This window comes from Globicephala melas, chromosome 18 (assembly GCF_963455315.2).
Source record: "Globicephala melas chromosome 18, mGloMel1.2, whole genome shotgun sequence".
NCBI classification, from domain to species: Eukaryota; Metazoa; Chordata; class Mammalia; order Artiodactyla; family Delphinidae; genus Globicephala; species Globicephala melas.
In genome coordinates, this window is record NC_083331.1 from 33,662,098 (window position 1) to 33,684,330 (window position 22,233).

General features: G+C 37.0%; 1 protein-coding gene across 3 annotated transcripts in view; it reads right to left on the reverse strand.

The window, feature by feature from the left end:
• Positions 1 to 21,331, reverse strand: part of PCDH20 (protocadherin 20) — an 84,831-nt gene extending 63,500 nt beyond the window's left edge. Inside the window, exons 1-3 of one of the 3 annotated variants that reach the window (XR_009559839.1) lie at positions 21,184 to 21,331; positions 17,132 to 20,140; positions 15,806 to 16,381 (exon numbers count right to left, since the gene is read on the reverse strand). Coding sequence is in view for 1 of the 3 variants with exons in the window: in XM_030830352.2 (XP_030686212.1) it covers positions 17,420 to 20,140; positions 21,184 to 21,315 (2,853 nt within the window). In the remaining 2 variants the exon portion in view is untranslated. Of the gene's footprint in view, positions 1 to 15,805; positions 20,141 to 21,183 lie in introns of those variants that run through there. The other 2 variants (XR_009559840.1, XM_030830352.2) reach the window with 2 other exon arrangements.
• Positions 21,332 to 22,233: the final 902 nt, after the last annotated feature.

Consider the following 22,233-nt stretch of genomic DNA (forward strand, 5'->3'; position numbering starts at 1 on the left):
TGTGCAAAAATGTAACTGTATTTTTATATAATTCAATTTAACTTTTATTTTAAACCTCATTCCACTCTGTAATGGAAAGCTTAATCTTGCCAATTCAAAGTAAATTCAGTTGTCTGTTATTTCTGTTTAATATTGGCTTATAATTCAATCATGTTAAGATATAAATGTACTTCTGAGGTTTTCTCCTTGCCCTTCCATAATGAAGTTACTTAAATTATAAGTTCTGCCAGGCACACCTGTTGCTAGAGGGCCATTGTGGAGATAGGAATCTCTAGATTCTTCAGAATATAAAACATCTGAAGTCTTATGCATGGGCACAAGAATGGCGAGATGAATAGAATTAAACTATATTATTACATTTCTATTTTGCCTTTTGGTGCTAATGACCCACTAATACCTGAGCTTTACCTTCACAGATTTTCTAGTGAGGATGGTCCAGACTGTAGTGGGCAAGCCATCTCATGGCAGGCCCAATAGCTTTCTCTCAGTTAACTTCTATACCTTAGTTGGAGATAAGAAAAGCTTTCAGATACAACTTTACTCCACAGACTCAGACAACATAGGAGGTCTCTAGACATCACAAGGCTTCAAATGTCACACATGTCCAGAATGAGATTTCTACTCTTCAGCACCTGGTATCTGTTTCTTCTTTTCTGAGCTCTTGCGTAGAAGCACAGCCTACCCCTAATTTTGGATTCCAAACTTGAAAGTGGATTCCAGGTAGGGAGACAGGGGCAATGAATTTACACGCCCCTGCCCCCTTGCCATACACACAAATTACTTCTAACACATTAGGTTTCCTTTCCCAAACTCTCTTCCTCTATAGATTCTGTTTTCTAGTTCAGAGATTTTGGGGAAGAACATTTTGGCCAGGATATGTGGACTTTCCTTCTCACATCTGAAACCTAGGGTTTTGCACTTAGAAATGGAAAATGTGGTGTCTTTTCTCCCTGGCTTTTAATCTTTTTTCTACAGTGAATAGCAGTCCTGAGTCCTACACTCTGAATTTCAGTGGTCATGGAGTAACAGAAAAAATATTCTACAATTAATGTCACAGATTATTATTCTGCCACACTCAGTTAAACATCTTCATACTTTTCTTTGACTCTTTATTTCATTTTCTGAACTAAGCAGAAACCTGGCTGTTTCCAGAGAGCACTGTTGCCCTAAAGATGACTTAATTCTCTATTTTCCCATACCTCAGGGTCAAGAAATGCAAAATATCCTCTTTACCCCACAATGCTGGAAAAACCTGTCATCCCTCCAATCTGGTGTGAAAATCCCTGATACGTAAAGATGCAGGGCATTCATACAATACACTTTTAAAGTGGACAGTAATGATATGAGATGCAATTGATATCACTTTTCAACCTGTGATAACAAAAGTGGAGTTTTCAAACAATTTAGAATAAACCAGTTACATGACTTTAAATTCCCGTTCACTTTAAGGATGTAGAATAGTTGAGACTGAGAAGATTAATAACAAAGGATTTTGATTTGAAACAGTGTTTTGATTTTTAAAGTTGATTAAGTGTTTTTTATTTTTAATTTAAAAAATTAATTTAAGGTCACTAGAAGTTGTGAGGCTTATGTGATTTCTCATTTGGGAACACTGAGTAAATGCATAAATGTTAAGGAACAATGGGAAAAAAAACACAGTTTTGTGTTTCATACCACAAACAGAGTTTGAGATTGAAATGTTTACATCCTGCTATACTTTTCTTGGTCACTGTTAATCTCAAAATTCCCTATCCTTCCTGCTTATTCACTGAGGATATGGCGTATTCCTTGTAGAATTCCCTACTTGCTAGAGTTCTGCCATGTTTGTGGGTTACCTTACAGTCCATGTAGTTAATTCAGACAATACTCTGGTAATTCATTACCTTATATCCAGTTCTCTTCCACCTCCACTGTTAAACCTCCCTCCCCCGTTGGTCACCCTTTGGACCCTGCGGTCAGCCAGAACTGCTCCAGTTCTAAAATAATAAATAAATAGTTTTGTCTGATCATAACCTTCTAACCCTCTCTTTTAATTTAAATAAATCAATTCCTCCACCTTATTATATATTTTAATCAATAGAATCCTCTAATTTCTCCATAGCAGCTCTCTTTTGTAAGAATTTCTTTTTTTTACATCTTCCCTGAGTTTTAAGATTTTATCCACTTCGACCACCCTCTTTCTGATATCTTCATCTCTTTTGCCCTGTTTTGTTTTCATCACTTGTATCTAGCAAAATCTCAGTCTTGGTTGGGATTCACATGTCTCCTTTCTCCATGCCTGCATCTGTGCATGTGAGCAGTGATTTAGATCAGATCACACAATCATCCAAGTTCATGTTATCCTTTACATAAATGGTTCCTTTTCTCTTTCCTTGAAAGCAGTTATTTCAAACATCTTCCACTGTCCACAGATTTCTATTCTCCCATCTCCCCTTAATTCTCAACAGATGATTTCACCTTTCTACTTCCTTCTACTTCACAGAGGGGATAGGTAATTATTCCTTTAAATTCCTCCAAACAACTCTACAATTTCACCTATCTACAGTTGCATCTTTGATGCCTTTCTCATTACAAAGAAGCATATTTTATCCTGCCTCCAGCCTCTACACCTAATATTCTTTGGATAACATGCCCTGCTGGATTATCTTTGACTTGAGCTATTGATTCTTCTCTATTTTCTCCCTTCAGATCTTCTTTCCTATTGTTTCCACTGCATCCAATATTTTTTACTGGAAGAAGGACGAAAGAAAACCTCCTCCAACCAGACATCCTTCTTCACTTTTGCCCTGTATCTGTCCTCTCTCTCAAAGCCAAATTTCTTTTGACAGGAATTCTCTTTCCTTATTCACTTTCCATTAACTCCAAATCTACTGCAATTTTGCTTTCACACTCACCACTCCACTAAAACTCCTCTGATCAAGGCCATTGTAACCTTGGTGCTGCTAGAATAATCTGGCATTTTTAGAATATACAAATCATTTTTAGTTACCTTCTTTCCTTTTAGTGTTATTTCAATCTTGTAATATTATCCATATTTTCTGAGAAAGAAACTGATATTCTGAAAGTTAATTTGGTCAAGATCACACACTTGTAGCTATAGATGTCAAAGACTGATCTTGAATTGAGGGTTTCTGACTCAGGAACCTATATTTTGCTACAATAAAATAAGATGAATCAATTATATTCTCATATTCATTATTTTGTGTATATTTACAACTTATTTTTTACTAAGATTATAGATTTCCATGGCCTACAGTGATAGCACAGCCTACAGTATCTGAAGTTATTAATAAGTTAAGATGACCCAGAAACTTCTGGGGAATGGGGAAGCTAATGATAAAAGTTTTGCTTCATGAATTTCCTAGTAAAGATAAGGACACTAGACATGTTAGAGACAGACTATTTCTCCTAAGTAATGTAAATTGACTCAAAACTACAAAGGGAAACATTGAAAGATTCAAAATCTCACTCATTGTTAGTAACTAACTTGATTGGCCTAAAAAGCCAAATATTGAATGATAGGTCTCTGATGTATCTCTGATCTGATTGGGAAACAATTTTCCCATTGTTTTGTCTTTTCCTTAATAACTCTCTTTCCATTGAGGATCTCATATTTTACTGATAAGAAAATTATGCAGAAGAATAGTTACAATCCACAGGAATTTCCAGTTCATTACTATGGTATAGGTAGGTGCAAAATGCCCTGGAAGTAGAAGAAAATAAGCTCTCAACAGCAGGCTTTCCAGAGGAAATGATACTTGAGCTAAGACTTAATGATTGTAGATACTGTCCAGGTAGATGAGGGAGGAAAGGACATCTGAGTGGAGGGACCAGCATGTGCAAAATGTAGAGACATAGTATCATGGGGTGTTTAGAAAACTACAATCAGTTGTTCCAATGAAGTAGTAGTCAAGACTTTAAAGCATAAAATTACCAGGATGACAATTCAAAATAATTTGAAGGAACAAAAACAACAGAGTGGATTTATTGTTCACACAATGGAAAATCTCCAGAGTGTCTCTTTTTAAGCACAGATGGATTGGAGGATTTAAAAGATGCCATCAATTCTCTGTTTTGTTTTTCTCCCCTCCCTTTCTTTACCTTTCTTTCTTTCTCTCTCTCTTTCTTTCTTTCTTTTTTCTTTCTTTCTCTTTCTTTCTTCCTTCCTTCCTTCCTTCCTTCCTCTCTTCCCCCCTCCCTTTTTTCTTTTGTCTTCTGAGTTATCCTGATCCTCATACAGGCTCTTACTACAGAGAAATCCAAATAGCCACCAGCAGTGCTAAACTAAGATTGTCCTAGATCACATATTCCTGGATCACAAAGTGTATATTCATTTTATGATTAATCTCCTGGGTGTGAATGCAGATTTCTTGATAATATGTCCCCCACTACCCTGTCCTACTTTATTTTCTATTTTTTACCCCTATTTCAGTTATATGCATATCAGGTTAAGAAACCCTGCTGTAGATAAATGGGGGGCCTTTGTAAGGAATGTAATAAATTAACATGTGAGAAAAACAAGATAACTCTAGTAATTATAGGGATAATACAGGGAAACAAAAAAAAGTGCTTTGGAGTTTGTGATGATTCAGACATATTGTCTTTACTATGTCTAACATTGTCTTTACTATGTCTAACATTCAGACATATTGTCTTTACTATGTTTATATCATAATTTATGTAATCAACTATATATATGTAGCCAACTATATATCAATGTAAAGGTAGGGCTTTTTCCAGTACTATTAAACTCTACAATAAGTATGCTTGTGGAAGCTATTTTCTTTGTAATTTTAGAAGTGGAAATGCAAGGAAAAGAATAATGCACAGTTGTAAATGTATACATATCATACACATCAGCCAATAAATAGCCCTCCAGAAAAAAATCCCTGTTTTTACTTGTATCAGCAATCTACTTGTTTTAATTTCCCAGAAGCACAGACTCCCTGAAATTATGTATCTTTGTAATTGTCAATATGATAGTACAATTCTATTGGAAGAGAATTTCTTTGTGTATATTTTCACAAGGTAAGATCAATCTATAGCTGCCTTCTGTGTCCTTCAAGCTTTGGTTGGTTAAGGGTGGCAGAGATAGTTGGTCAGCATATTTACTATCTTGTGACTGAATTTCTAATCATAAAATGTATCCATGTGTCTACTTCAAAGAGAAGGACAGGTGTGAGAGAGAATTGACAAATCCTACATTTTTACAAAAACAATAGGTTAGAAGTACAAATTAGAAAGAAAGGAGCCAAATGAAGATGGTATGTATTACTGACATCATGTCTCAGATGCAAGGGCCAGAAAAACAAATGAAAGAACAATTTGGATGTAATTAAGGAAGCAGGAGGCAAAGAAAAGAAAGAAAAACTAAGGAACAGATGATACTTCTAGCCCAAACTCCTCAAATCTTCTAGCCGGCCTTTCCTGCTTGTTCTGCTGTGACAATATATGTGGACACTCAATGAAATGTACTCAGCCTTTAGATTATTAATAATTTTGAAATTGAAACGAGCTGCATAGAAAATACTGTAAACCAAATGCTTGAATTGATTTCTTTGGCTTTATTCATCCCCTATTGACATTTATCCCATTAAAATGAAGTTTTATTTTCAGTGTCCTTAGATAAACTTTGAGTGCCAAAGAATGGTTCCAATTGCACATTTTAAAGTATGTCTGTACATAGTACATACTAGATGCTTAATGAGAATTTTTAATAAATTAATTTATGAATCAATTTTTACATCTTCATGTGTTTCCACCCTACCCACCATACAAAGCAATTGAAACTCAAAATAATACCAACCACTTTTATTATTTGTTCATTCAACAAACATTTAGTGCTAGGTCCTGAATATACAAAAATTGGCCCTGGAGATTTCTATGCCCTTAATATGTCATCCTTTAAATAAGCTAGGGCAGGCAAATGGGGAGTAGAAGGGAAATAATATTTGAATGATTGAGTCCCATGTACAAGACATAGTGCTGGCCAGTTTACATGCATTATCTCTAATCCCAGAACAAACCCAGGTCATTACCCTGTGTGAATTTGGGGAAAATGTGGCTCATAGATATTTATGAAGTTTCCCCAAGCTTTTAACACCAGTAGTAGGAAGATGCAGGGTATAAATACATGTTTCCTTTACCTTGTTGGATGTTGCCAGTCCTTTTTCACTTCTAATCAAGCTAGGCAGGATTTCTCTGTTTCTTTTCAGTCATATAAAATGGGAGGATAAGTAGTGAATTTCTCATCAGCACATCTTTCATTCCTAACAATTAAAATTGCTAGTAATTTCATCTTTGTTTACTTCAGATTTTCATGCCTAGAATACACTTTTCTATACTTTTCCCCTATTCTTTCTCCTTACTAGACACCTCTCATATTGATAGTTGAAACAGCATTTATAGCCCCTAGAAAAGAGAACCTCCTGAATAATTACATTTTTGTCCCAATGGCCAATACATGATACCTCTGCTACCCACTTCCCTACTTTTTCCCTCCCAAGTACGAACCAGAACACTAAGGGTATGTAAGATGATGGGGCCAATCATACCTGTTCTATTTGCAAACCCTCCTCAGAGCACTACTTCCAGAATCAGCTCCAAGACTCTGCTACATTGCCCTTTTTTAAGTTCGTTTTTAAAACTGAAGTAGAGTTGATATACAATGTTGTGTTGGTTTCAGTTTTAAAGCAAAGTGATTCAGGTGTGTGTGTATATATATATATATATATATATATATTCTTTTTCAGATTCTTTTCCCTTATAGGTTATTATAAAATATTGAGTATAGTTCCCTACGTTGTCTTTTAAAGTCAAAATATAATGGTTTTCTTCTAAAGTACATAACTACACTAATTTATGTGTTAGGACCACATGCCATTCATGTATTCATTCATTTATTCCACAGATATTTTTTATGGAGTCTCTATTATGTAGGTTCTAGAACTACACCTTAAAAACAAAGAGACAAAGTTGCTGTGCTCATCAGTCTTATATTCTAGGAACTGTCCTAGACTAAAATTTCTAAAAAGTAGGAACAGACATGCTAGTTACCATTCTAGTTACTTTGTCTGCTTTTGATTATAATGATAATGTTCTGATGACAATGTTAATAAAAAAAGATTTGATTCATGCTAATTTATGAGTTTAATCTTTAGGAAGTATTGGAAATAGTGTCTTACTTTATAACATGTTGGGAGGAATTTCCAGTAATGAAATAAATCCTTAATAGGCTGGATGTTAGAATACCAAGTAAAAGTGGTAAATTACAGAATAGTAGGACCCTAATTTGGTGATTTTCAAACTTTGCTACACATTAAAAAGTCACTGGGGAGCTTTTAAAAACAAGTCCTGACTCCCATCCTACTCCCTGAACCAATTAAATCAGAAAGTTGTGGGGTAGGACCCAAGCATCATTTGTTATTTTTTTTTAGCTCCCTAGATTATTTCAACATGCAGACAAATGTGACAGCCAATGATCCAAACACATTTTTATCAGTCTTTAGTGTACGTGCAAATCAACTGGAGATATTAAATACAGATTCTAGTGTTTTTGTTTTTTTTTAAGTCTTCACTGAATTTGTTACAATATTGCTTCTGTTTTGGTTTTTTGACCATGAGGCACGTGGGATCTTAGCTCCCCAACCAGGGAAGGAACCTGCACCCCTGTACTGGAAGACGAAGTCTTAACCACTGGACCACCAGGGAAGTCCCCAGATTCTAGTTTAATGGATCTGGGGTGGGCCCAAGATTCTTTAAGTCCAAAAAGCAACCAGATGTTTCTACAGTTGCTGCTGCTGGTCTGTGTGCCACACAGTGAGTCTAGCAAGATGACAACACATGTCACCTTATTAGGCCTGTAAAGGCTCTGCGGCTAGCTGCCTGCCATTTTCTGAGCAGTGGTTACCCAACCCATCCAGCAGAGGAGGCATTGTGTTCCACATCAACAAGGACCGCCTAAAAACATTCAGAGAAGAGGCTCTCCAATGTTGTAGGTTTTTCTGACAACTTCGGAAAAACTCCCATCTCAACTCAAGCATGAGAGGAACTTCTGGAATGTGTACCTGGAAATGCTGATCTTTGAGAAGTACCGTCTCAGTACTTGGCTCATGTTTAACCAATAACTAAACCTCTAGGAAGAGAAGAGAGAGCCAGACATCATTTCTATGCAAAACTCCAGTTTTGAGTTTCTACATATCCTAAATGTATTTCATAAGTGAATAACTTGAGTAGAAATTATTCCACAGCCTAGTGAGTGATTAGACAAATGATGGGAAAGGCATGTTCTTTTTGTGAAAGTGTAGCTTAGACTCGGCAACATTTAGAAATCAGGTATCTAGCTCCATGAGTGATGATCCCAATTTCTTTCTAAAATGTGTTCTAAATGATCACTTACGATGTCCTGTCTCTCCACCCCAATTATTTCTTTATTAACTACGTGAACATTTCATTCTTGGAATATGCTTTTCCTATTTGTATTTTAAATTTATTTGAACCAGTGTCACTAATGTTTTTCTTAGATTAGAATTTAGAACAAAATCCCTACAATCTTCAAAAATGACTGACATACAAAGTGAAAGAGAAATGTAAATATTTAAGAAAGAAACATGCCTTTTTGCAACATGAGGAGAAAAATGACTTTGTATTTTAGCTTTTCATCACAAGAGTTCTGATATGAATCTAAACTATTTGACTGCTCTTGCAAAATGATATCATTTTACCAGAGTAAAGTGTTTTCTATAATATGGTCCTATGTATTATGTATTGGATATGGCAAAAGTAAATGCCCAATAAAAAGTCAGTGCATATTAAATTAATGATTCTAATGAACTTCATCTTCTGTGAATTCATTGTATAGTTTGCAGCAGCTTTTGAATAGGAAGTAGAGTTAGTAGACAAATGGAGTAAGAATGAATGTGTTTAAAAAAAAAGAAAAGAAACTCCCCAAAGTGCTTGCTTTCAGAGAATTAGAGATTACAAGTCACTTCAAATGATCCATTGATTGAAGTGACTCATCCATTAGAAAGGCCATCTTGTCTGCAACAACAACAAAAAGATGCATTTTAACATGCACATGCATGTTTTTTCATCAGATAAACATTTTACATATGCAATCACAACACATCCACCCACAGTATCTCAATTATAAATATCACTTGTTCCGTTCATTTCATAAATAATTGGGTCTGAGATGAAATCAACAATTCAGTGTTATTCATTCCAGCTCCAGTCAACTGAGAATGTCTTTTAGGAAAATAAAAACACCTCTGGTTTTCTGTTTATTTCTGTGACTTAGTAAAAGTAAAATGAACATAGAGTTTAACTGGCAGGGTCACACTGCCTGGAACACAGTAGGCTCACAATACATGATTTTATTTTCATATATATATATATATATATATATACACACATATAATTATTCTAAGATTTTTTTTTTTTACTTTACCTAGCAAATTATAATTAAATATATACTTAACACCCATGTTTTATAAAGAAAAATTAAAACATTTATTGTAAAAATTACCCAAAATAAAATGAATGTTTTGTTATACTAGGTCAACTAAACTCCAACTTTAATGGATGTGTAAAGTATTTTTCAGGATATCATAGTAGTTTTTTATCATGGCTTTAACAAATTATCATAAAATTATCAATAAAAGCTTAAAATAACACCCATTTATTAACTTCCATTCCTGTAGTCAGAAATCTGGGTACAGAGTGGTTCAGCCAGTCCTCTGCTTGGTGTTTTGAATTGAAGAAATCATGGTATCAGCTGGGCTGTATTGCTTTCTGGAAGCTCTGTGGATGAATCCACTTCCAAGTTTATTCCTTGCAGACTGTCAGCTAGGCTGGATATGTCTCTATTTTAAGGTCCATAATATCAATTATATTTGTAAGGCCCCTTTTGCCATGTAATATAATGTATTTGTAGGTTCCATGCATTAAGGCATGGACATCTTTGGAGGGCTATTCTGCCTACCATAGATAGACTAATAAATGGATTCTGAGAATATTGAGCTTCCCTTATGAGAGACCAACAGGATGATAGAGTAAGAAAGATCAAAGAAGCTCAAAGGGGAAGAAAACATTGATGTTTTAAAATTCCTCCTGGCTCCATGAGACAGATGTTTCATAAGTTTTCATAGATATTTTACCTTTCTTTCCCAATATGTACATTCACTATTGAGGTCTTTTAGAAATCATCTCTAATTGCAGTAATTGACACTCCCACCAAATGGTTTGATGGGGAATGCTGTTTGTCACGGCATTTCAAACAGTGTGCCCTGAGTCAAGCATAAAGCATAAAAAAGCAATCAATTTGATTCACTTAAGTTACATTAAATCTCTCTTTTCAAAGAATCTTATAAGACAACTTATACTCAGTTATTCTTCACAGAAATCTGATTCAATTGCTAAATACATTTGTAAATGAGACTGGGAAAATTATATGTTCTATACTACTTTTTTGTAGGAAAATCCTTTGTAGGACTAGATGGAGAAATCAAACATATGCAGAATAGTTGGCTTTGCTAAATTTGAATGCTTAGATAATTCAATGTAAGTATTTTAAGGGTAAGCTAAATACCTGTTATTGTAATTCTTGCAGTGAATATTAACTGCTATTACAAGAAAATCTGTAAAACAAATGCAACTTCTTACTGTTGAAAAAATAATTGAAAGGATCATAAATGGAAAGCTGTCTCAATATAAAGCAATAGTGTTTTTTAGCACCTGGTTTATAATTAGCATTGCCCACATTCATTTGATTTTGAAAAAGTTTATGATTTTATAATTTAACTACAAAAATGTAAAGGAAACTAGTTTCCCAATTTAATAAGACAGTGGGGTGAGGAGGGAAGATGGGTAGATGAAGTTTTTCAAAAGGAAAACAAAATTTACTTTTTTAGAATTTTGAAATTGTTATTGTTACTTTTCTTCCTTTGCCCATTTTACTCTGCCTTTAAAGTACAATGCTTTTTCCTATGAATCTTCTAGAATTAACTCCTCTGGAGTATTTTTTTCTTCATAATGAGATGGAGGATTCAGAACATATGTGCAGTAATTTTTATACATTAATGTTAAAATATTCTCTCATCATATGTTATACCAGATCTCATAACTTTGAAAAACACTGTTACATAGTATTATTTGAAAGATTTACATAACAACTCCCAAAGTACATTTTACACCCCATTAAATCAAAACCTCACATTGCCAAGAAAGTACTTTAAGAAAGCTTGTTAACAGGGCTTCCCTGGTGGCACAGTGGTTGAGAGTCTGCCTGCCAATGCAGGGGTCACGAGTTCATACCCGGGTCTGGGAAGATCCCACATGCTGCAGAGCGGCTGGGCCCATGAACCATGGCTGCTGAGCCTGCGCATCCTGCGTGTCCGGAGACTGCTCCGCAACAGTAAGAGGCCCGCGTACCGCAAAAAAAAAAAAAATCTTATTAACATAAAACTACGAATTTGAAATTATATAAAGTATATTTGCAAAGCAGAAATCAGTGCTCTCTTTGAAATATAGTAGCAAGGTTACTACAGGGTACATATGTAGATTCAATAAATATCATAGTCACATTTTAATTATTCTGAAATGTAAATCTATGATTTTTCTGAAAGGAATAGTTGGTTCACAGTGCCCAGTGCATTTGTTTCTTTAATCTTTTGAGTGAAAGTTGTACTTGGGAGTTATAGAGAATTCCAATTTTCAAAATGAGTTAAAAATATATGTTATAAAAGTCTTTAAATTCACCCATTCTCTCCACAAGAAGCACTCAATCCCTATTTTGTAATTTATAAACTTTGCAAAGATTACATTCCTCTAATGATTTTGATATTCTTCTTCTTAGCTTTCAGTATGTAGTTTATATCATTAGGTAGCGCTTTCATCTGCCATTATGATCCTTGTTTCCCTCTGGTAGAAGTACAAGAAGCACAGGTGAAGAGTAGATGGGAGGGAGAACATATTCATCCATTATTATGTGTAGTTTACACTAGTTTCCTCAAACTGGAGAGTGATCTTTTTTGAGAATGGAACAAAATTTACCTTTGGGCCTAGCACAATATCTTGCTTATAAGAGGTATAGGCTAATAGTAAATATGTTTAGTAAATAAATAATTGATAATAGTGCTTATCTTTATGGATGCTTTAGGATATTATACTCAAAACTATAAGGAGAAGAACAATAATCCAAAATTCCTTTGAGGTGTTAAGTTTGTGATTTAGTGAGTTCCTAGCTTTCAGTCATTCTGGATTTATCTTCATTTACCTTAATATACACAAGCCTGGTCATCTGCATTTTTGAATTAACCATATCTCTTATATCCACAATTGAAACTGCCTTTCCTATATCTAATATATACATATGTATATACATATAAATATAAACTCTGCATAAATAAATATTTTTTTCTGTATTATAAATCAAGTTTATGCCCTCCATTTTTCTGTAAGGCTCATAAAATTTTCCCTGTTTATTATCACTTATTCCCTAATCTCCTAAAGTTTTGTTTCCTTACTATTTTCCTGCAATTATTATATTTGTCAAATACATAATTTTTTAATATTTTTCTCTTTATGAGGTATAAGTAACTTTATTTTTTAAATTATATCTATCTTTTCTACAAGTGCATGCAGGGAAGATATATGATTCTTATTAATTCATTTTAATAGTTAGTTTTGATTGACTTCATTTTTAGCTGTGATTTCATCTCAGAGAATTTTTTTTTAATATTTGGTATATTGTCTTTTTAAGTATCACACTTTGGTTAACTTTCCAATGAATGTAAAATTAAATTGTGTGTTTTAAGAGAAATATTTGAAGGAAAATTAACTCTGCTGTTTTCAGTAAGAGTTTGCTTATTTTTTACTTTCATAATTGCTGTTTTCTAATCCCCTCAGTTGTCAAATTTTTCTTGATACTCTGTCTTAGTTTATTCAAAACTAAGTTTATTGTAAAGTACCACAAGTTTCCTTATTAGCTATAAATTACTACCTACTATGTTATATATCTCTTTCATATTGCCTGGTTTAAAGCCTCGTCTTTCACTTAAATTGTCACTACTCCTTCTGTTCAGTTTCTAGAACAGTTTTCAACACAACCTCCACACATTGCCAAAGTAATCTTTAAAAACCACACATAGCCTGGTCAAATCCTTAAAATTCCCATTGGCTTTGGGATAAAATTGCAACCTCCAGGTATGACACGAGTCCCTTTATTATTTGCAGCACATGTACATCCCCAAGTTCACTGTTAATAATATCTTTCATTCTCTTCATCCCTTCAGCCAAGAAGAACAGTAGTATTTGTGCTTCTTTAGTCATGATGTGCTCACTTGCACATGTGTGCCTTGCACATTATTCCCTCTTCCTTAAATACCCTTCTCTCTCCTTCTGCCCACTTTCCACTGGCTAACTTCTCCTTCTTATATTCAAATTAGGCATCAACTTCCTGAGAGGGCCCACATTAGAAATTGCCTCCTTTAGGAAACTTTCTCTAAGACTTCCCAAGATTGAGTTAGGTTCACTTGGCAACCTGGGAACAGGATTTATCCCACACAGTGTTTTCAGATTGAATGTTTTCTTATTAGCCTCCCACACTATAATCTAAAGTCATCAAGGGACTCTGTCTTGTTCTCAGTTGAGCCCATGGTAATTGAGTACCAAAATAAATATGTATGGTATGAATGACCGAGTTTCCTTTTGAACCTTCACAGTATTCCTACTTCTTAACATTAGTGGGTTAAGCCTTAAAGTTCATTCAGTTTTGTTTTATATGCTTAAAGGAATACATTTCCAGTTTAGGGTTTTATCAGAAAAAAAAGTGCTACTATTTTAAGAATAATTACAAACAATAACTGACATTTAAAAAATGATTATAGACTGTAGGTATATATGTATATACCATCTGAAAAGTATTCATGATCTTTTCTTATCGGAAATAGACTTAACTAGAAAAAAATTATGGTGGGTGTTTTGCTCAGGAATTACTGATTTTTTTAATATGATTGATTTTTTTCTTCTTTGAGTCCATTTGCATAACTGTCAATCCTCTTCCTTTCTATAAATATTTGTTGACTGCTCACACTCTAAAGGCACATTGCAAGGCAGAGATTGCACAAGTCAGTAAAATGTAATTGGTAGCACTGACTGCTTTCTTGCAGTGAGCAAATCTACCTCAGAGTGAGGACAATGTTCAGGTATCTATGTCTCTGGTGTCTGTGAGCTGAGGCTGCCCAGTGAATTGAAGAGTACCATATGCTCAATGCTGTCCTTTCATTACATTCTTCATTGTCTGCCAAAAGTCAGGACCCCACAGAGTCTTCACCTCACCGAGGAAGGAGAGATTGGAACCCGAGTCTCCGTAAACTCAGGCGAGGATTGTATAATTCTTCTTTTTACAGTTGTCAATCGAAACATGTTCTGGGAGCACAAATTAGAATCCTTATGAGAGCTATTACTGCAATCAAGTCCACTTTATACACCTTCCCTAATATTGCTTCACTGATAGTATTTCTCAGGCAAGATTATACCTGGTGTTTTCATAAAACACATGCAAAGCACCCAAAAAGACAAAGGATTTGGATTTTTTTAATACACTAATACTACAAAATTGTTTTAAAAGAAGTGTCTCTTTTTCCTTTTCCTTTTAACTGCCATTGATAAAAGCATAACTGCCAAGAAAACTTTTTTTTTTTTTTAAATAGGGTCAGGGCCTCTAAAGAGTCAAGTAAGGTAAATTGTTTCCTCCCTTGTAGCTGAAATTGCTGTTGTTTTAAATTTCCACCTCCAAATTAATGAACAGTTTTCTCTGTAGTGTAAGAATGGGTTTGGCAGTGTGAAGATCAGAGCAATCTCTTCTTCATTAAATTGGGCAAAGAGTACTCACTGGTTCTCAAACTGTTAAATGGATATTAGGGTTTTTAATGAATGGAACATTTATTTTTGTGCCAGCTCAACTAACAACATTGACATGATTAGCATACATTTTGGCAACCGTTCTAGCGCAAGGTGTTAGAAAAAAGGGGCTTTTATCTTTGAGCTTAATTTACTTTAACTTTCCTGGTTATATATATTTTTAAAGTGAATGAGATGTTTTTGTAAAGGAAATCTTGGCACAAGAAGTTTTTCAGAAATATGTCCTTTTATTGTTACAGGCATTTTTTTCATGCTAGAGATGAAATCCATACCCCAAACACATGAACCTTCTTCAAACTCATAAAAGAATAAAATGTTTCGTTATTTATACTGATAATTAAATCATTGCATTTGTAGAGGACTTTTTTTTTTTTAATGGTGCTACTTGTTTCACATGTATCTCTTCCCTGTAAAGGAGAGAAATCAGATATAAAAATGACTGGTGGAGGATGGTTTCCTCCATTGCTCTATATCAATTATGAATGAAAAGTTTGGGGGGTTAAATGATCTTACTTTCTTAGCTCAGTGGCCTCTCATAAAAAAGGAATTTCCAATAAAAATATATTTCCTTTTTGTAACAAACACTACTGCCTCATATGCTTATTATTTTATTTATTAAAATTCTCAAATTTAAGAAAACAAGAAAATGAGTTAATACCTATTCAAAAGATCTTGAGTTTTTGTATTCTTTTTTTGCAATGTGTTTTTATTTTAAAATTTATTGAAAGCACTTGTAACACAGCTAACAGAGGATTTGTTATAAGTATGTATTAAAATGAGTGTTTATAATTGATTCTAAGTCATAATAAATTAATATGCATATACACATGCATGGGTGTAAATTTTCATGTGAACTTCTATCAAACACATAGGCATACTCTTTTTCTATTATATATATATACATATATATAAGTGTGTGTGTCTATATATGTCTATAACTACACATGTATTTAATAATAATTTACCAAATGTTTAATTAAGTAATGAATTAGTTTAATATAAACGTTAGCATAACAGAATATTTAGTTTACCCACATTTACCTCTAAAAGCAAATGAATACCATTAACAGGAGCTTCAGTAAAAGAACAAGCCCATGTTCAAATATAAAACAGTAAAAATGAGAAAGAAATTATGAAAATATATACCTTTAATTTGCAGACATAGAAACACTTTTGGTACAGTACAGACACATGATGCCCAAAAGTAGAATGATCCAGTTTAAGCTAACATTTATTCTTTGTTTACAAAGATAATTTTGCTATAGCTCTCATATAAAATAAAATTTCCAGCTCACACATGGAAGTGAAGATGATCAATCACTGATAAACCAGCTTGCTTCACTGCAAAGTGTTCAGTAAAAGCTAAATTATCAAAGAAATCTGCTGCTGGGCTTACAAATAAACTCTTGGACCTAATCCAAAGCCAAAGAAAGGAAGCCAGAACCGGTAGCCAACAAACCTAAACAACAACAAAAAGATAAGTATAACTTTCATAGAAAAGGTCCAGTTAAAACAACCAGTAGTGTCCACCAGCTTCTAGAATAATTTTGTTTTAATAAGATTTTTCTTTTTTTTCTGTAACACATGAGTTTAAGTATATAAGAATCTAATACATAACCCAAGTATAGAACACTACTGACAAGTTGTGAAAGCATGAAAATGTCATGAACACCTATGAAGCAACTAAGATTGAAACATATCTTTGCTTCTGACTGTTTCTCTTGGACATAATTTCTAGTTACATTTTCTTTAAGAAAGAATATATATATTTTCCCTTGTAATAATAACAAGTGCAGTGGTAAAGCAAAGAGAAAGCAACCAGAGTACACAGAAGGCGAATTAATCTTCAGCACGTCAGATCTTTAACACATGGCAAAGCGTTTATCCTTGCTAAAAAAGAATTGCGCTTCTTTGTGAAGTCTTCTCTTTCAAATTATACATTGTGCACTTGTGAGGTAATAAACATTCTGTTTACAAATGCATTTCTTTTCTTTTTTATCACACATTTAAGTGGGGTGACATTCCATTTACTTTAATTTTATCTTTGTTTAATGTTAAAAACAATATATTTAAAATAGACTCTTTCATTAATTTCATGTACAACTGTCATGTACAATACCTTAAAAGAGTTCCCTGCAAAGGAGCAGCTGATGCCCTCTTGTGGTTAAAGGACTTTTTTAGCCAAAAATGCAATGTACCATTTTCTTACCTTATTCCTGGGTTTTAACAATCATCTGCTTGGTGTATGAAAGCTGCAAATCATGTCCAAGCTTTTTTTATAACAGTTCCAAAGCTGTTAGTACCAATTTTCATTTAAAAAATGCTGTACACATTTTATAACCTCTGATTTTGAATTTAAAAACTTGTAAACAGCTATTTACAATACAGTACAAGTTATAAATTAGATGTCCAACACTCTTTGGGTGGTGAAGACTCTCCAAAGTCAGTTAAAACATCTCTGTTACTCCACAGCAAAAAAAAAAAAAAAAAAAAAAAATCAAATATTAGAAATATCCATTGGTTTCCTCTCTCTCATATGCAAGTCAATTTTTCCTTTTAATGGAATTTGTACTCCCAAATTTTCATCCTCCCTGTGATGCCTTTTCCCTCTCAAACAGAGGTATATGCCCATCCCTGTTACGAGAGTGATAGAACCCAAGCTTATTACAGACAGAGCTACTAAGGTGGGCATACAAGACACAGGCTCAACTTTCCTATGAGTCGGTTCTATGGAGATCTGTGGTTCTTTCTCCTCTATGTTAATTTCTGGTTCCTTTCTTAAAAGACTCTCAATGTAGCTCTCATTACTGACAGTGTCATTGACAAATAGGTTCACCATGACCGTGGAATGGAGAGGTTCGGGATAACCATGATCACTCACTTTCACCAGTAAACGATGGAGCCCATAATCTGTCTGCAGCAATGCCTCTTCCAAAGTAATGTTGCCAGTTTTAGGGTCAATCCTAAATGACTCAGGCCTAGGACCTCTTCTCCCTATGATGCTGTAAGCTATGACAGCATTCATGCCTGTGTCTTTGTCAATTGCATAGACCTCTGTAACTGGGGAGCCAGGGAGAGTAGAAGGTAAAACCAACAAGTAAGACATGTTAGATTGAGGAAATAAAACAAGAGGTGGGTTGTCATTGATATCTAGAAGGAGAATTGTGATTTTTGTGGTAGAGGAGAGGGGAGGCTCACCTCCATCAACAGCTTCAACCCACAAAGTATAGGAGCTTTGCTGCTCTCTGTCCAAAGAGACTTTGGCTCTCAGCGTGCCCTTTCCTGTGTCTATGACAAAAATATCACTCTGGTTCACCACAGAGAGGGCAACCCATCCATTTTGCCCAGCATCGGCATCTGTTACACTAATTATTCCAATTTCACCATATCCTGGAAAGTTTTCTGGCACAAAGAAGCTGAAGTCCTTGTTGATGAACCTAGGACTGTTGTCATTTTTATCCAACACTGTGATAGCCACGGTGGCTACTGATTCTTTGGGTGGCTTCCCAGAGTCAACAGCTCTGACTGTGTACTTGTACTTTTCTTTCTCTTCTCGATCCAGCTGAGTAGAAACTGTCAGAACTCCTGTGACACTGTCTAAGGAAAAGTATGATGGAGCATCAGGTCCCAGAAAATATGAAATTTGTCCCCTCTCTCCACTGTCAGCATCTGTAGCATCTAGCTTAGTCAAAAAGGCATTGGGTGAGTTGTTTTCTTCAATGGTTAGTTCCACCAAGGGTTGAAGGAAAATAGGAGCATTATCATTGTCATCTAAAAGTTGCACTTTAATCATTTCTTTGACATGAAATCCCTCAGAGTTCCAGGCTACCACAGCTATTTCATAGAACTGCTGTAGCTCATAATCCATAGGTTTTGTGGTTTCTAGCAGATATTCATTACTGTATGGTTTGTAGGGTGATAACCTAAATGGTCCTTCACCATCCAAGTAGCAGTTCACCTTGTATTTACCTTCTGGATCTCTTATGGTGAAAAATGCAATTGGAGTTTTAACAGGTTCCAGTTCTTTCAGGTAAACAATACCATCTATCTCATTCGCTATATAACGAGGGACAATTTCAGGTGGTCTGAAAATGACTTTGATAATGGTCACCAGGGCAGTTATCATAGCAGGGATGCAGCCTGGCCCATTAGCAAGAATGGTGAGCTTGTGTGTTTGCAGAACACTTCCCCCAATCTTACTGAAAAGTTTAATGACTCCAGTGTTTTCATCCAGATGGAATAAATCCTTGGATACTTGTGGAACTTTCTGGCTATAAGAGTAGGTGACCTGAGCATTGTTTCCCAAGTCTCTGTCCACAGCCTGGACAGCTGCAATCGGTGTGCCCACTGTAGCATTCCCATACACAGTGGCATTGATTTGTGAGTCTGTGAAGAGAGGGCAATTGTCATTAATGTCACTAATGCCAATGGTGAGGGTGGCACTGCCCAACAGTGGTGGAGACCCACCATCCTCAGCTATGATGATGCTCACATACTGGTCCTGGGTCTCCCTGTCCAACAGTCCCATGACAATTAGGTAGGGGGTTCGCTCCCCATTCTCATTCTCCTCCACGTCCAGGGTGAACATACGATGGTAGTCCAGCAAGCGGTAGGTCTGAACTCCGTTAGTGCCTATATCTCGGTCCATGGCAGGATGCTCTATGGCCAGCCGGGTGTTTACAGGTGCATTTTCTGGGACCCAAACCGATATTTCGGAAACAGGGAACTGTGGGGCATTGTCATTGATGTCCCGGATAGCGATTTTCACCTTCACAAACCTAAAGTATTCCTGAGGCAGGACCAGTACGTCCAGAAGCAAAAGACAAGAGTCAGCGGAAGGCGAAGAGGAGATGGAAATGCTGCCCCGCCAGGCAGCCCCTCCACCTCCTTCAAGACACAGGGCCTCCCTGTCGATCTCCTGGGCAGAAGTGTGCAGCTCTCCGGAGCGATTGTCTAGGATCACGTACTGGCCACTCAGTCCCTGGGAGGCCAGGCTGAAGGAGAGAGGAGGGTTCCGCTCGGCGCCGCTGTGCTCCGGGGGCTGCGACTGCGGGTCCTGCCTCCCTGCTCCGTGCACCAGCCGCAGGTCCTCGGCCAGGCTGCCGATGAGCACCCCCGCGGGCAGTCCCTCGTTCAGGCTGTACAGAAGCTCCGTGGCCCGGCTGTAACTCGCCAGGCAGTTGAAGGGTCCCACGAAGAGGAAAAACAGAAGCAGATGCTGAACGTGGAGGGTGGAGAGAAGGCTTATTACACACACGCGGAAAACACAGAGCTTGGAGTCAGAACCATTGCCCTGGGATCATTCTGGCTCCATCCCCATTCCCAAAGGCAAACGCTCCAGTCAGAACGGGGTGAAAAGGAAACTTGCTGTAAAGGAAAGATCTATGGGGCAACAGTGTCTCCAAAACTTAATTTTTCTCTTTACTTTCTACATCTCCCCCCGACCCCTGCCCCTGCCCGGCTCCCCATCACCACCTCGCTCAGTTAATATTCGGAATCCCAAACCATAACTCATCCCTGGAAGTACATGTCGGAGTGGAGAGGACTGCGCAACGCGACAGAGAAACCACCAGGGTAGGTCATGGGGAGGGAGGGGGCTGGTAGTGGAGAGGACCGAGAGGTGGGCACTTTATTTTCCATTGAAATGTTTCTACCACTAAGATCCCCGAAATGCGAAATGTGTTGCATCCCTTGCTATGAGACCGATAACAACAACAACAACAACAACAATAATAATAATATAGTAACTCTACCCCCTCGGACTCCCTACCCCACCAAATAAACGCTTTAGGTCGGAAGAATTGATTTTCATTTTAGTACGTATCTAAACTCAAATCGAAAGGATCTGTATTTCCACCCCCTAACAAGCTCTCACTAATCCCCCTCCCTTAGGGAAAGAGAAGTAAATGTGGGAAATGATTATGCAAAAACAATTTGTCAATTGCAGTAGACAGTCACAGCCAGATGCTGGCCGCAGGAAACAATCTACGAACCCCTTTATCTCAAAGCCAATTGAGCACACCCCAGCCTCCTCCACCTCATCTGCCTACATTTCTGCTTCAGAAACTTCTCACGACCCAAGGACTTGCCTATTCCTTGCTAAAATGCAGACACATTATCCCAAACTCCCGTTCCCTCCACCCAACCTTCCTGGGAAGTTTGAATTAAGGTAAAAGGTTTGAGAAACCATAAAGGAGTGGGAACTGCCCCACAGTACTGTAACTTGTCGGGGCCGCGAGGCTCGTGGACCCCTACCCTTACCGGTAGGTTTCTGTGGCTGGTGCTGCTCCTGGAACGACTTAGACGCCCCATATCCAGGCGCGGGTGCCAGGTCGCCGGGCGCCAGCTCACTGGCAGGGCCCGCGAGCTGCGCGCATACCCTCGGCCGCGCATTCCCTTGGAAGCTGCAGTCGGCGCGCTCCTGACGGGGAGGCGGCAGAAGACACTCCCTCTCTGTGCATGCAAATGGCTAGGGAACTTCAGCCAATAGTCACTGGCTCGTCAGTTAAGGACAGCAGCTCAAGGTGGGGCGGGGGGCAGAAAGGTGAGGGGGTATCGAGGCACGGTCATGGTTTCCTGTCCTGGACCTGGGTTAAGTCCAGACCCCGGCGGAGGAGCCGGAGCGGGGACTTGCCTCTGAAGACGGCGACTAGGCGCCACCCGGTCGGACTCCGGGGCGCTTGTCCACCGTCCTCCCTCCTCGCAGCATCAGTCAGGACCCAAGTTCACAGGTTGCGAGCGTGAGAGGGAGAATTAGACTAAATTAATAAGCTTGCATTTACATCTGATTAGAGAGAGAGGAAGTCGGCACTACGGAGCAATCACAGGCGCGATCCCCAAACGCCTGCTTTGCCACCAGTTCTTCCGAGAGACTTGGATCCAGCAGTGTTTGCACAGAGAAAGAAAATCCACTTTCTCTGCAGAGAGAAGGAACTTCAAACTCTTAGTAAGGCGGTCTGAAGCAGAGAAGCAAATATATGAAATCGGTGAAGGTTTCGACGTGCTTTAATTTTGAAGCTTCGCAGTTGGTGGTGACAAAGCTTCTACCAATTTCCTAGTTGTAGGCGCAAGTGTCTCTGGGTGTCTGCCTTGTGGTCTTTTGAGACAACCGCGGCTTCTGACTCAGGTAAAGAGCCAAGAGGGAGAGTGGCAACAATTGCTTGGTAACAGAAGTGGTTCTGCCTGCAAGCGATTTTACCAGATTTCTCTAAGGGATGTATTTTTTGTTTTTTCTTTTTTTGGAGGGCACTCACTGAAGCCTAGGTTCAAAAAAAAAAACAGGCTACATTTCAAGTTATTACTTTTTTTTTT